Source organism: Rhea americana, unplaced genomic scaffold (genome assembly GCF_003343005.1).
Source record: "Rhea americana isolate MKP2758 unplaced genomic scaffold, rheAme1 scaffold_248, whole genome shotgun sequence".
In the NCBI taxonomy this organism is placed as follows: Eukaryota; Metazoa; Chordata; class Aves; order Rheiformes; family Rheidae; genus Rhea; species Rhea americana.
Genome location: NW_028186366.1, coordinates 278,660 through 295,122, shown reverse-complemented (window position 1 = coordinate 295,122; position 16,463 = coordinate 278,660). Strand labels below are relative to the sequence as shown.

Genomic DNA, 16,463 nt, shown 5'->3' with positions numbered 1-16,463 from the left:
AAACTCAAATTCTTATTAAAAAAATCAAGTCTGTTTGAGCAAATCTTTTTCACAGAAGTGTGTGGACTAGCAATAKTAGTACAATTGTACTACTGTCATTTGGGCTAGCATTGTACTACTGTCATTTAATGACTGTATCCCAGTATCCATGTCAAGCTGGTTAAGCCTGTTTCATCCTCTTTATCCTTTTTAAAATATACTTTCAGAGTAAGCTTCACCCCACAGTATTCCATTGTTAAGTAGCTGTCTGGTGAGCAATAGAACTAACGAAGATTGATTTCCTGTGGCTTTGGATCCTTCAGCCCTTAAATAATCTTAATTACAATAACTACAATTTCTTCCTCATATGTCATATGAAAATCCCATCTAGCAGTCTGGAGCTATATGTATGCAGAGTGGATGGCTAATATACATCTATCGATTGTCCAGTGATTTGCTGCCAACTGGAATGTGTAAGAGTTGAGTTTTTGCCTGCTTTTCCTTTGCTGAGGAAATAAATTTAGGTTTATTTCCTCAGTGAGACATCAATTTCCACAAAACTTAAAAAGAGTGTAATGACTTTCTTCAGATTAGGTCAGAACTGGCCAAGAAGGGCCTGGGATGACAGGCAGATGGACAGATAACATAGCTCTTGTTCAGGAAATCAAAATAATCTAAAATTCATCTTTGATAGTTCAGAGATCTTCTTAGTCTCTTAATGCTATCGAGTGCAGTTCAGTAATATTTTAATAGTAGCATAACTTCCGTAGCAAATTGGTTTTCCATGTATTATTCAGAGGTGGTAAAATGACCAGAACTGGTAACAGGCTGCTCTGAGGTATTTTAGTTGCATTTGCTCTATGCAGATGAAACCTATCCTGTAGTTGCCAGCATACCTGCAGATGGACTGCTTGCCAGAGGCTGAAGCATTGTGATAAGATGTAATGATCAGTGTGAGGTATAAATACATTTTACTTCTTTCCAAAATACAGGTGAGAAATATTTGTTAGATGCTTGTTTTGTTGCGCGTTTACCCCAGACGCTGTTACTGTGGCCGACAGCGTTTCTCCACTCGGCCTCGACGGCCGCACGAGCCCGGACGCGCACGCAGACAGGGGGCTGCAGCGCGCTACGGGGCGACGCTGAAACACGCGAGAGCGGATCCACGGCCCGCGCGGCTGGGCAGGCAGCCCGCACACCTCACCGTGTGCGCGGGCGCGCGTGGCGGGCGGGGCAGAGGCAGGGCTGCTCACCCGCTGTAGCGAGCCCTGCGCGCCGGCGCCGGCTCCGGCCCTGCGTCGTGGTGGCGGCCCCGGGCGCCACACGGTGAGCGCGGGGGGCGCGGAGCGGCGGGGTGGCGGTGGAGCCTCTCGGCAGCGGCGCGGGGCGGGCGAAGAGAGGGCGCTGCCCGCTCGGGGGGCCCGCTGGCACGGCGGCAGCGGCGCGGCCCGCGGCGGCTGCCTGCGCCCGCAGATGGCAGCGCCGCTGCTTTCGCTTTCGTTTCCCGAGGAGCTACGGAAAGGTTGCGGCCGGGCCCGGGGTCTGCGGCAGGGGCCAGGAGTAGGGACCTGGTGGCCACCGGAGCGCCCCGCCCGCGAGCGGCCGGAGAGGAATCGGCAGGCGGGCCAGGGGAACGGGAAGGCCGCGTTCCCGAGCGCAGCGGTGCGGCCCGCCTCTCGCCCCCCTGAGCATCCGCAGGGAGGGCTGCCGCCTGCGAGCGCGGCGTACAGAGGCGGGGGGCGTGCGGCTGCCCCTCTCGCCCCGGCTGGGCCCTGCGCTGAGAGGCCGGTGCCGCCGCGGCCCGCATCGCTGTGCCGAAGGCTCGCGGCCCCCGGCGCGGGCGCTGCGCTGCCGCCCGCGTGGGCTGGGCACTGGCGGGCCTGGCGGAGAAGCGTGGCCGGGCTGCGCTGCTGCCGCCGGCAGGGGCTGCGCCAAGTGCTGTGCAGGGCACGGAGACCGGGGCGCTCGGAAGAGGGCGCGAGGAGCAATACTTTTGGCTGACTCTCAGGGGGTTAAACTGAAGAAGAACTTGCCAGACCGCTTGGATTAAAAAAAAAAAAAAGAAAGAAAAAGCCAAAACAGTGTGAGGAATGGTTTAGCCGTGCATTTTGCAAGCATTTTAAAACAATTCTCTTTCAGAAAAATGAAACTTGCAAAGTCCACTTAAAGCTTTGATATGGGCCATATCTTTATGCATTTCGTTCTGTCTGTGCTTCACTGCATAAGCCTGTTGCTTGTTAAGGAGAGATACAGGAAGTATAGGCCTCAGTCAAGGTGCTGGTTGCTACTGTGAGAGCAGAGCCACGGTTCAACAGTGCAAGAAATCAGTATTATGGCTCTAATTACAGGTTGAAAATTGTTATGACCACATATTACAAAGTGCTGATCCACTATAAACTTACTCTTCTACTTCAGGTTTGTCTGAAAAACGTTGATGTGTTAGTCTAGTACCATCTGGTTTTAGGATGAGTAGATCTTGTGTGCCTTTCTGCAAGTTTCTACCTTTAAACACATAAAAGTGATTTCCTGTCGTCTGCTCTGATTTCTGAAAGTGCAGGTGTGTGCACTTGTCTTATATGGATCAAACCTGTCTTGCAGTGTGATCCCTGAGCACACGGATATTCTTACAAGTTGTAGGAACCACAGCCCCAAGTTTCAACCTGATATGTACAGCCAATAACTCTGATTCTTCTGCAGGAGATCCCACATGCACCGCTTTTTAATCTCCCTAAGTTTCATGTCAATTTTGGAACACTTTGRGGCTAATTACAATGACTAATTTGAACCTAACAAAGCTATTTTCCTTTGGGTACTTTTACAGACAATGGAGAAAGATAGGCTCTTCTAGAGGAGTGGTTCAGAAGCAAACATTGGCTCTAAAACATCTCTAAAGGAGCATGTTCCTCACTAACTACAGTGCTAGGCTGATGCTCTTTGTGACTGCAATTCTGGGGCCAGTACTATTCTAAGAAAGCTATTGTGTGCCTATGTATTCCAGCATTTGTATTCTAATTTTTTGGTTATTTTCCTGTAAGGAGAATTTTATTTACACCGAAAAAAATAATGATTTGAAGCCTCTTGGCCTTATAATCCATAAAAACAAGGTATATATTTTAGTAGAGGTACTTTCTCTTGTATCGGTGGGTGTTTAAAGTGTCACAAGGGAATTAACATTATCAAATATGAGGGTTATGTTGCACTTCCGTAGGTAAGCAGCACTCTTCAGATTAATTTTGTATTTTTCTTACCATATTTGAATGGAAAACACTATAAAGTTTTACAGAAATGTATGAGCATTACATGTGATGCAGATTAACAGCATTTACTTGAATTTATGGTTCAAGTATGTTACCATATATAGTAAGAATTTTACTTCTCATTGACTAGAATGATGTGCTTTCTGTGCACCTCTAGAAAGTAAGTGGAGATTTTATGCTAATGGCAGAATTSAATCCACACTTTTATTGTTGGGAATTGTATGTCTTAAGACTCTTTTACCTCTTAAAATTATTTGATTGAAACTGTGAAATAAGATATATGCTGTTTGTGCCTTCAAAATCTGAAAGAGTAAGTGATCTGTTTTTAAAAAATTGTTTATGTTTTACTTGCCCATTTATTTAGCAAAGAAAAGACTGAACTAGTGGAACTCTTCAAGTTCTATTGCTCCATGAGTTGTGCTCACAAAGAAAAGCGAGTGGACTAACTATTTATGCAAGATATATTTAAATAATTTCAAGGATATGGGGGTGAACAAATTGGATAAGGATTTTTTCCCCATCTTTGGTCATAAGAATCTTAGATGATTTCCGTATTAAGTGCAGATTTCAAGTTGATGGTACTCTTTTGTGCTAAATTTACTTCATAATTATAGGTCCATTTTGGGGCAGATATCCAAAAAATGTAAATTTTAAGGAGAGAGATATTATAATTTTTGTCAATACTATATATTTTCATAATGCTGCTACAGTATGTCTTTTTCTATAACAACTAAAAAATCTGCATCTGAAACTTGAGCGCTTCTGGATTAATGCATTTCTTTCACTGAAATATAATGAAATTTTGTTTCATGAATTTGAATGTTAAACTGAAAGTATTTTATTCAGGAAATAAACTAACAGGGCTGTAGGGCTGTAGTGCAGCATCAGTGTTTGAAAACAAGATTCTGTAATTTCTGTGTTTATCAAAGTGTATTGCACAGTAATTATGATAAAGAAGAGTTAATTACATTCACTTCTATCTAACTTTTTTAGTTACTGATTTCATATTAAGATATTATCTTTTATCTTTTTTTTTTTTACTCAATCTTATATTTACTTTAGAGAACCATAGCACTGTTTTCCAGTCTCACAGAACATGAAGATTTTGTTGGGCTTGCAACTTGGTAAATACCTGTAGAAAGGACTGCCTAAGCCCCTGTTACAATGACAGTCGTACACAGAAAAGGTCAAAGAGGAAGGATGATGTGATTTTCTTGGCAGGTCATACAAAATTCTGGTATTTTAATGGCACTCTCTGTAAGAGGATTCAGAATTTCTGCAGATTCTTGTACGTGCTGAGTGTAAATCAGATCCAAGAATAAAGTAAAAATAATTTTCTTGAAAAGCTAAAGATCAATATTTTAACTTGCCTGAGGAGAGTGTTTGATAGGCTGGACAAGGCTGCTATTCAGAGTGACTATGACAGAATGGAGAAGGGGGCTGTCAAAAACCTCAGGACTTTTATGAGGCAGAAACAAAGTCCTGCATCAGAGATGGAATAACTGCATGCACCAGTACAGACTAGGGACAGACTTGAGATAAAGCAGCTTTGCAGAAAAGGATGACCTGGATGTGCTAGTGGGCCATGCGTTGAGTATGAGTCAGAGAGTGCTCTTGCAGCGAAGGTGGCCAACTACATGGTGGGCTGTCGAAAGCAGAGGGGATATCTTACAGCTGTGAGTAGGAGGGTATAGAACCAGACTCCTCTGGATGGTGCATAGTGATAAGATAAAGGGCAATGGACACAAACTGGAACTCAGCAAATTCAGGTTTAGATATAAGGAAACTTTTTTTTTGTTTGTCTTCTCTTGGACGATTGTCAAACACTGAGGCAGGTGCTCAGAGAGTGCCTGGAGTCTCTAGCTATGGGGATGTTCTGGACTTAGTTGGGTAAGAGCCTGAGCAACCACATCTAATTCAGTGCGAACTAGCTGAAAGTCCCTTCCAACCTAAGTTATTTTTTTATTTTGTGATTACTCAAAAGCACAGATAGTATAGTTTGCAAATTAATTACTAAAGTGATGCTTGGGAAAACACAGACCCAGTAAAGTGTGCAAGAAACCTTAGTTTTTCATTAAAATTGCACCTGGAACTAACCATACTGTTATCATAGTACAGTCCAATTTAGATGTAATCTAAACTGATGATTTGACTCTCATCAATCTCTAGATATTAATAAAAGTTACAAAATTACTGTGAATTTAGATTAGTCTGAGCTGTATTCACTCAAGTACGGAATGGGCTGTGGATTTCAGTTCATAATTTTTGATAAATTTGAAGAATTTGTGTCATTTTTTAGAGTGATTCAGGATTAAAGAGAAGCATGACATAGATGGTAAATTTCTTCTAGTTCATAAAGTAGTAGATTAGTTTATAAGCTGTCACGAAAATAAATCTGTATTCAGTGAAGAAGTACTGCAGTTTGGAGTGTGAGTCTGGTCTAAGCTTACAATGAAGTTCAATTTTGAGATGTGAGTGGGTCTTTCAGAACTGTCTGGGACTGTAGTGACCAAAATATAATAAACAAACTGACATATTTTATCATCTCATGTTTAAGAATACTCTTTTTAGAATGATGCAAAGGGTAAATCAACACAAAAATATTAAATCTATTTTAACACCCTGAAAAACATGAGGCCACTTGCTGCATGTTTATTTGAAGACGTGCACAAAGAAGAATTAAACGCATTGGCTTAGAAAGGGATGTCTCAGATTCCTTTATACTATATCTCTGTAATTTGAAGTGGGAATGATTTAGCATGATTGCAAAATTGGTTGATGAAATAATTTTTTCTGAGATTCTGAAAAAGGAAAAATACAGTAGTGGTAATTCTGAAGTGAAGTCTTTATAACTGATTTTCCCAAACTTGTTCTACCTTCAGTAAATATTCTGCTTTTAAGATGTTACTTTGCTGGATGGGGTAGGTAAAGGAGAAGGATCCTCTTTTAATATTCTTTTCTTCAGAAAACAGTTTTATTTGTAGCTTTGTTTGAAAAAGTCATTAATCTGGAACTGTTTTCCTCTAGAAACCCAAATTTGCTTTGTCAGAAGTTCTTTTACCTTTTTCACTGGACTGATAGATGCTTACTGCTTGGATCCTTGAATATGAAGAAAATTTGTATTCTCTTGGTGGCCTAAAAGTGAGGGGCCTGCCTGAGAGGTTCAGTTAGACCTAATTTAATCAGCTGGTATCTGTCATTAAGTTCATTACAGGAATCACAGATGTTAAAAAAAATGAACATTCTCCCTCCACACTCCCATTTCAGTTAGATATAGGAAAAACAATGCTTAATTTCAATGCCGATTGTATATCTGGCTGTGTAAAAATAGGTAAAATGGCTTACCTGTTGCGTATTGCTCTTAATCTATACCAGAGGGTTGTACTATCTTACTTATTTTAAAGTACTTTGGTTACTGATAGGGTAAAGTCAGCGAAAGCCTTCTGGTGTAGTTACTGGCTTAGTACAAGTGCTTTAATGCAAGTGAGTCAGCATTTGTCTTTTTACTGATACAGTTCTGACAAAACTTTCTGATTCACGTCTGTCTTTAGTTCATCCTTCAACTTCTTGTTTTCGTTAAAAAAGAAAGTGTACAAAAAGAAAATCTGATTGCTATAACCTGTTTATACAGTATTAAAACTGACTAAACTAAAACTGGCTAACTAAAAATTATCTCACACTAATTTTCTCTTATTCCTTGTGTACATTCAGCATAATGGAATTCTTTACATTACTCAAACACCCACCCTGTATATAATGCTATTACATATAGTTCGACATATCTTTATTTTAGAGAAGTGAGCTTCGAAGTTATGTTTTATGCATATGCAGAGAACAGAATTGAGATTGCTTACATACCAATACTGCAGATATTTCAGCAACCTGTTTRAACTCTTTGTTAGGTGATGCCTTAGAAATTTTCACCAGGGGACAAATCCAGCCTGGAGTGGAAGCCTTCATTCAGGAGCTCCTGATCTTACAAGGAAGTGAACTTACAAAATTAATTTTATCTTGGTGTCTCTTCAGGATAAATTTTACAGTTTTTAGGATGATTGGAATGTGAATTTGCAAAACTTGGATTCTGATTAAGTAAAGCATCTAATCATGAGTTTCTTTTTAAACAAATCTGTCATTATGCTACTAAGCACATTTGCATCTGCCTTAATTATTTAGCTTTTTTTTTTATTAGTTTTAGGTTTTATCTATGATTAATGATCCCCCCAAACCCTAATATGCAAATTAGGTATTCAAATTTTAAGTAGTTCATACTGCTTAAGTATGTTTTTGAAAGAGAGGTGATTACTGGAAATACTGAAATGCCTTATTTTGCTTGCTTTTAAAAGTGAATCTAAATTGCTACATTTTTGGAAGCCTATACTTCTTTATTTATTTTTTTTTTAGGGATTTCTACCTTGATAAGGGTATACTGGACAAGAATTGACTTGAAAGCTGTTTTCAGGATGGCTGAAGATGATGAAAAAGTTATGCTCCGTCGAATTGAACCTACCATTCAGAAATTTGTTAAAGTGGCAATTCCAACAGATCTGGAGAGGTTGAGAAAACATCAAATTAATATTGAGAAGGTTAATATTCTCATTTTTTACAAATATAACTCCTTCTACAGTATAGAAGCAGTCATAGTGGAATATTATATGCAGACTTCAATTAAGTGTTGGTTATTAAATGCTTCAATTAAAACTTAGCTATTGCTCATTTGCTAATGAAATTACTATACTATCTGGTCATTCAGTCTGCAAAAAGGCTTTTACATTTGTGGAAACTGGTCACTCCAGAGCAGGAAACACTACTGTTTTGTATTAACGGGTTGTTTTAAGGAAAACATCCCAATATTCTTTCCCTATTTTTAGGTTAGAGTGGTTTGCTGCCAGCTACTCTGAATAGCTTACTGCTTATATCCATCTTTCCCTATATACAGATTTTTTTAACAGAGGTAAGAAAAAGAGAGAAAGGAGGGCGGAGAGAGAGAGAAAGGAAGGAAGGGATATTGGATTCTTAAAATGAATAGAAAAATAATTACCTATATCAAAATTTTAGCCTGCCTGTATGCTTCTTGTAGACATTATCTCACACTTGATAGTGAAATGGCTTTCTAGTCCTGTAAAACTGAATACATTCTAGAGCTTCCAAGAAAAATTAATGTCAGGTCGAATACTTGTATACACTGTGGCAATGACTGAACTAGGAAATTAAACATGCTGAGGACAGTTCTCTGACATGGGAAAACTTATATCCATATTGGTAAACCCTCATGCTCTGCAAAACGGTGGCTACATCCTCACTGCTAGCTGAGAGTGTCTGTCCTATATTAACTCCTTAGTCATCCTCAGCAATTATTTTTATGACAGTACTGTTTGGCCTAGCCCAAAACTATGCCATTTTTTTTCAGATTGTAGAGATGATCAAATTTCAGACTTGAAACAGTCTCTGTTTATTAATACAGAGATAGCTTGTGGAAATAGAGAATGTTTTTTCTTCAAGGAAGATGGATAAGAGATTTACTAGAACAAGTGAAAAAAGGAAGTGGCTCAGAAAATAAGCATATAATTGTAATATCAACATTCAGATGGAAGTTTTGAAATGGTTAATAAAAACTACTTGTTTAGAAAAAGTGGTACTTGGGTTGTACACCTTTGGAAAGAATGAAGAGTTTGAAAGAAAACATAGTTTGTGAATGTGATTCTGATTCCCTGAAAGGTATATCTGAAGGTTGTATATAATGGTATTAATGAAACTGTTCAGTATGTTGATGCTGTCAGTTGTTCACAACTTGATCATAATTTACTGTAGCTTTACCAAATGTAACATTTGGATGAAATTTTCCTTGCCAGATTTCTACCTCAAGAAGTTTGGGGTTGTGGAAAGGAGAGGAGTCATTTCTGAGAACATAAACAGAAAATAATGCATTATTTTGCCTAGTCTAAGTGATAAACATTTCTTTTAATAGCAGTGACATACTTCACAACAGTAGTTTGAGATTTGTTTGAGGCATGGTCTTTGTTAGGACTATACTTTTCTGTGCCTCTAAAAAGCTATGTTTTGGCCACGATTTAAGATTCTGCAAAGAAGTGGTTTGCAGGTGCCCAAAATTGCATGTGCTGCTGTGTTTAGAAATTACTGCAACTATTTCTGTAGTTGCTAACTTGATTGATCCTGAATCTGAGAATGAAAACATTTCTATGTTCCTGCTGTCTCGGTGTCTGACTTTCCTTTGCTGATGTGCAAGGGGAAACTGAAACTATTGGTGGCTCATGTGAACAGAAACTAAAGAATTGGAGGGGAGCTTGTGCAGAGGTACATCTGGGTGGAAGGTGAGAGAGCAGAAATAGCAGGTAACTATGGGAAGAGCTGTGGCTGTTGAGACTAATGATGGGAAATAATCRTTTGACTCTTTCCTATTAAGAGTACAAAGAAGATCCAATAGCATAAAAACTGCAGTTTTCACAATTTGAAAAGTGTGGTAGCATATAATACTTGGACAGTCTGAAGCAGTAGCTCCTAAATGAGATGAACTATTTTCTCAGTCATAGTGTGCCATTTACTCTGTGTAGTTTTATAGTTGTATAATTTGTAATGTTTCCTAAATGCCATAGGATTTAACATTATTTTTGTCTTGGAAACACTTTGCTGCAACTGATGCCAGATTTTGTTCTAGTGGCCAGCAGCCGCTTTCTGTTCTTCAGCTTCTCTCGAAGAGCAGTTAGTTGAGTTACTCTGCCTTGGAGCCAAGCTGTGGAGAGGCAGAGATCCAGAGTTAGGATACAGCTTGCTCCTAGGTGAGAGGATGGGGGAAGTAAGGAGCCTCAACTGTTAAATTGCTGTGGAGCTGTGCAGCCTTCAGGGATCCTTGAGTGCATCTGTCAGTGTGCATGGCCAGAACTTAGTGGCTCTAGGACTAACTAATGGCAACTAGCAAAGAATAATAAGGGAGTAAGACTCAATCCAGAGATGGCTAGAGAGAAGCGTGATATTAATGCCTTTTCCATGCAGTCTGTTTTATTCAGATAGAGACAGTCTTGGTAACTAAGTTGTTGCCTTCTCTAACTGCAGGCTGCACATCTGGACCTAGAAGCCACATGCATTTGTCAAAATCAGCTGTTCGCCTAATCTTCCCTAATCCCTTGATATTGCAGAGAAGTTGGCCTATGTTAAAATATATTTAAAAATATATCTTCAGGGCAGTACTCCACTTAACATCAATGGCAGTCTATGAATGTTCAACAGTTATGTGAACTATTCTTCAGAGTCTCAGGGAAGGCATCTGAAATGAAGGGATACTGTTGCAGTAGCTGATCAGTGAGGAGGTATAGCCAGCCATCAACCATCCGGGTTGATCCTGCTGAAAATACTTTATGTATTTAAAGAGTAATTACACTGTGTGTAGGCAGATATTGTTATGAGGGTATCATGGAAGGAATGAAATATACTTTGCTAAACTCCGTAATGTTAATATGTTGGTAAACTGAAGACCTTTTTGGCCCAGTGATTGGAGTTAAGCCTTCCAGTTTTGCAAGCAGAAGGGGAAATCTTTATGAAGATGTTTTTCTATAACTAGAAGAAAATGTAGGCAGTATTAGCACTCAGGATGAAATGAGTCTTTAGGTTAGTTCTGGTTTAATACTCACTGTGTACAAAGCGTTGTGAGAGACACTTGTACTTCACCACAGTTAAATTACAGGCAATTCAAACTACAGTGTTTCTGTGATGGTACTTAATGTCCACATTGAAATACCAGGGTACTTTATGACTAGTAGAATTTTATATTTTGAATGTAATATTATCTATATTTTGAATCTCCTGCATTATGTAAAAGTCACTAATTCTTGAGGTTTTTCAGGTTGTTGATGGTATGTATATGAATCAATAATCAAGTTTACGTATCAGAAATTCTTTAAAWAATTTTTAAAACAGATTTTAAAATTAAGATGTTAACTGTATTTCCTCTAAAACAACACTTTTATGRAAGCAAGAAGTGGCAGCAACATTTAGTACAGGTGTGTCTTTCTGATTTCAAAATGCTATTAATTATAAATTTCTGAGTCCCTAGAGAGTGTAGGTCTTGGCAGATTTGATGTTTGAAGTAGTAATTAAGACTTATTAGAAACAAGTAACTGTGGATAAAACCTATAAATAAAAAATTGGTCACCATATCAAGAGGTATTAACGGTGTTGGAAAACTTCAGAAACCTCTGCATATGGACAAAAAATATAAGACATAAAAATTTATGAGAAGTAAAAAGCATGAGTATAAAGCTAGTTCCAAAATGCCTGATTTTTTTAAAGTGCACCATCACTGTAAYGTTCTTTAAGTTTAAAAAGTTTCTTTAAATTTTCTTAAAATACTTCTCAGGCTTTAAGAACCATAAATACTCCGAAGTTTATTCTATCAATAGCTTTATGAGAAAGTGAGAATTAATATGGCAATTCTGAATTTGAAATCTGTCACTCTAGATAGTTTTGGATTACTAATAAAAATTTGGTTGAGATGCTTCCATAATGATTTACATTTTTCTCTCTTTAATATGCATTTTAGCCATAATGAAAGTGTTACAGTAGTTTTGTGAGCTGTCAGCATCAGCAGCTTAAATGATTTACTGTAAAATACTTCTGTGAAATTAACTTTCAGCCATGTAAACCCAACATCCCTGGGGGGCAAAAGGATAATTTTGTAGAATCTAGTCCTGTTTATTTTACAGGCTACTTTTAAGCAAAAATAACTAATTATGTCAAATTGCTTTGAGCAGCAACATTATTTACTTATGATGAAGTCAATATCTCTAACCTCATTTCATGAATATTGATTTAAACCTTAGGTTCCAGAGATAGTCCAAACAATTAATCTACTAAATCACTGTTTGAAGAAACTATAAGATCAATATATAATGAAACTTGACCTTGAGTCTACCTTTTTAGAAGAAGTATCTATGATAAATTCACCATTGCTTCTCAAAAATGGCAGTGAAATACTGTTTTGAGTCAGACTTTCCATATAAGAGCTTCTAGTGTTCCAAATTAAAATAGTTTGTTAAAGACCTGAAGATTACTTCCTGAAGAAATCAAGACTYTACAGGATTTAAGTTTTTCTATTTTCCTGAAGAATTCCTGTTTTCTGGAACACATTATCTGGATTTAAAAGCCTTTCACTCCAAAATAGGGAATAAAATGCATACTTAACCAAAACCATGTCAAATTATCAAATGTATGTTAGCCTCTGTTAGATGAAAGCAGTTGTCATAATACAGCAAGAAAATTAAAATTTTGGCATGCTGCATGCTTACATGGAAAATAGTTGGCCTTAAATTTTGTTGATGATAAGCAACAATTCTTAAAAAAATATGCTGTAAGCCATGACATGCTTTTCTCTGTTGCCCTCAGTTTTAAGTTCATTTCCCGTGACTGTGCAAAAGTCGAAGGATCTTGCGTGAAACATATTTTCCCATGRATTGGGAACCATTGGTGTGATATGAAGATATTTAAAGAGGAGGTGACGCGAACTGAGAAGTTAAGAGATCTTGATCTTACCACAGCTGTCACCACAGTGCATGCCTTGTATAAGAAAAATATGGTAGAAATTTTAGAAACATTGGTGGGTATTACTCACTACAAAAATGAATGCAGAGGATATTTTGAAACATTTTTGAGTACTTCATGTCCACTCTGTACTTTGATAGAGAAATGGAAGGGATGCAAAGCAAAAGCACAAAGGTCTCTTTCTAAAGATTTTCAGAAGTGAGCTGGATGAACAGGAAAAGAGGTTGAGTGAGAGCAACGTTGTATTTTGTATTCCTGAGGTGGACTATGTTATGCTATAGCACAAAATTCAATTTAAGATGTTAGGATTCCATAGGTATTTTTACTTCATAGATCTTACTTAGCTTTACATTTATTTGTTGATGATAAACAGAGGTGAAATCATCTGTCCTCAAGGCTAGTTATCCAATTTGACCTTGATTCACCCACAGTGAACATCAGACAAGAGCATGGCATACTCTGTAGTGAGCTCTGGGGTGACACAGAGAGGGCAATGTGGAAAAATTGCCAGCCCATGAGTGTCACTGCTCACTGTCCTTCCATAGTAGTACAAAATAGTAGTTTCTCTGCAAATAAGTAACTTCAAATTTCTCATCGTACTCTAGGAGACCTAAACAAGACAAATATCTTGTAATCCTTTTTGCTCTGGTCTCTCTAATTAAAAAAAAGATTAATAAAAGATGTAGGCTGTAGATAAAGCAATTTTGTTTATTGGGAGCATGAGATGTTAAGAAATTAAAAGAATTAAATTTTATGTAAAACACATCAAAAGTCATGCTAAATATTTTTATTCTGTCATTTAAACAATTAAAAAATGCTCTAATACAGTTTATTATTTTTAATACATTCTTTGATGGTTTCTGCCTGTACCCCAAAAATCACGGTGTGTACTGCTCTGTATTGTTTTATTAAGGGTTTTTACTTTTGTGATGGAGATGTCTCTGTATTATTTATGTCAGCTGGCAATACCAGAGATTGGTTTATTTTACTGATGAGAAGAAGGTTATTGGTGATGATATTGATGATTTTGCAAATCTTGCTTTCTGCAGTTGGAGAATTGTGGTGTCTGTCCTATGAAAAGTGCTGTATGGATAGTCTCCCATTGAAGTTAGTAGAGCTTCATGTAGATATAGAATCTGCTTTGATGATTCTCTTAACTGTGTTTGTAACTTTTTAAAAATATAAGTGCAAATGGGGACAGTAGTGTGCTGTAATGAATGAACTTCTCTTTGCAGATAATATATAACTTATGGTCTTACATGACCACTACTGCTTATCCTGCACTCCATTCCTTTTTCCTCCTTCTGCTCTTTGTTTTACTGATCACTGGGTGAAATATGAGCAGTATCTGGATACTGCAAAATCTCTTCATTGTTAAAAACTGTTACTAGAACCTTGGTTATTTGTGATTGAACAAAAATACATTGTCCCAAATTATTCACAAAATATATTGCCATTTACTTCTTCAGTTTTGCAGTGGGAATGCCTGTGACTTAGCTTTTCTAATCTCAATTTTGGAATAGTAAAGTGATTATTCAATAAAGATTCTTTCTCTGCATAGGCAGTTGGTAAAAATTGCAGTTATATGGAGTATTTTTTCTGTATTTTAGTATCAAAGATGCAGGCTCTGGGACAGATTACATGAAGAACACATCAATGCAGGACGGACAGTTCAGGTAAGAATATTAAAATGAGTGTGATATTAATGGAATTAAATTATATACGTAATACTAGTTACCTCAGGGACAGATTTTGACAGACATGTAGGTTTGACAGATGGATTTGACGGGTAGCTGATACCCCTTAGCTTTGTTCAAAAAGTAGGGATTTCTTAGTTGTGCCCTGTGAGCAGATACAGTCACAAGTTTTTTAGAACTTTTGAAGAAGAATATGGCTTATCAATGGGAATTTTCAGGATCCTTGAACAAACACTTTCTAGTCAACTTTTCAAGTAAGTTTTTTTTTTTTTTTTTTTTGGGGGGGGTTTTTTAATAAGTTATACAATTGTATGGACATACTGTTAGTTTTTAGATAGTGTGTATGATTCCAAATGTACAAATGACTGCTGGTGTCTAAATAGTTTATAGTATTTGTATTCAGCTTTGAATAATGCGGTTTGGAGACTCTGGTCTTTGTAGACTATATGCTTACATTGCTAAATTAGAAGATTAGGAATTACGATAGTGGGATAGTTTTCATTTTAAAAAATAGTTTCAGACCAAACACAGAACATCCAGACTACTAGTTTGGAGTGCAGATATGTTGTTAGATGAGTAAAAACTTCAAAGGATAAAATAGCAGACTCATTTTTGTGCATGGCCTCATATCAGTGACTTCATGCATAGTCAGCCATAATTCAGCACACAGGGAATGTCATGTCTGTTTTCTAAAAAAGCACATTTTGATAAAAACAGTGCAAAAGCTAATGCCAGACATTAGCCTTCACGCTGTTAAATAGCACACAACCCAGGAAGATTATTTGGGCAGAAAAACACTAAGAAGAGATCTGTGCTGCAAAGTTTTGCTGACACAGATATAGCAGCTAAGGGTAATAACACTGCTGTACTGGCAGAACTCAAGGGAGGGACATACATTTGCCAGTAAGAGAGGCGTCTTGTTTTTGATTTGTACAATAATATGTACTTGTTTGCCTGTGTCCGTTTTTATATATTTTCACATCTGAGGAGGAGGGAAGGCTTCGCTTGGAGCTTTCTTGTCATCTGTATCATTTGCTTAGCAAGACAAAATCTATCAATAATTAGGTATAGAAATAGCAGTTATATTGAAGATTTTGGTTTTAGACACATTAAATACTTTAGGAGTAAAAAGGCATATTTGTCTCTAGAAATTTTTATGTTTTTGTTGAGCCTAAAGACTGTYTTTTTTCACTTTCAAGCAAAACACATTTTCTTATTTTTTATTTTCTACTTTGTGCTTTTAGATCCTGATGAAAGTGTGCATTAAATTGGTACACATTCTGATTCTCAAAGAACAAAATAAATGTCTAGGTCTATGCAAGAAATGTAGACTAGCTCTTTGTTTTAATTAAATAGTTAGGAGTGTGGAGTGCTTGATAATAAATTATATGACATGTAGATTATGTTTGCTATAAGCTGTTTAAATGTTTACCAATGGACTTGTGTTCTGTTTGTTTGCAGAGAAATCAGATTAATTATTGTGATACCAAATGTTCTCTGCAGCACACACTTTGCTCTCAGAATTAGATGTTGTAAAAATACATTAGGAATCCCTAAGTCAATATTGACCCAAGGCATCCACCACAAGTTTTAGACAAATATATGCACAGCCACTCTACATTTAATCCATGTGCACATAATTAGCCATTTTTCTGAATTTTCAGTTTACCCAGAATAATTACTTCTCTTGTACTTTTGATGATGGTTGAAAGTATAATAGAAATATAGAGGAACATAAACGTATACCTCTTTTTTCTGGTTACTGGATGCCACATTAAAAACTTCTGAAAGGAAAATGGATGGAGACAGTCATTGGAGAAACTGGGCAAATCTTCTTTGTATGTGACGTGATACCATCTTTTCAAAAATACTGAGAAAATAGCTGTAGTATGTTGTTTCCTCAGTTTTCACGGATGTGCTTTTRTAATGTTCCTTCTTAGGGCTATTCCGCAGACCTTTTAAACTCCCAGGGCCTTATCAT

At 37.5% G+C, this 16,463-nt stretch overlaps 1 protein-coding gene across 5 annotated transcripts in view; it reads left to right on the top strand.

Annotated features, from left to right (window-relative positions):
* Positions 1–1,133: 1,133 nt before the first annotated feature.
* The window catches only part of STX17 (syntaxin 17), a 35,441-nt gene continuing 20,111 nt past the window's right edge, over positions 1,134–16,463 (top strand). Inside the window, exons 1-4 of one of the 5 annotated variants that reach the window (XM_085306803.1) lie at positions 1,134–1,305; positions 2,578–2,642; positions 7,638–7,819; positions 14,396–14,461. In XM_085306803.1, the coding sequence (XP_085162929.1) occupies positions 7,697–7,819; positions 14,396–14,461 (189 nt within the window). In that variant the 5' untranslated portion in view covers positions 1,134–1,305; positions 2,578–2,642; positions 7,638–7,696. Of the gene's footprint in view, positions 1,306–1,387; positions 1,502–2,536; positions 2,643–7,637; positions 7,820–14,395; positions 14,462–16,463 lie in introns of those variants that run through there. The other 4 variants (XM_085306799.1, XM_085306804.1, XM_085306801.1 and 1 more) reach the window with 4 other exon arrangements.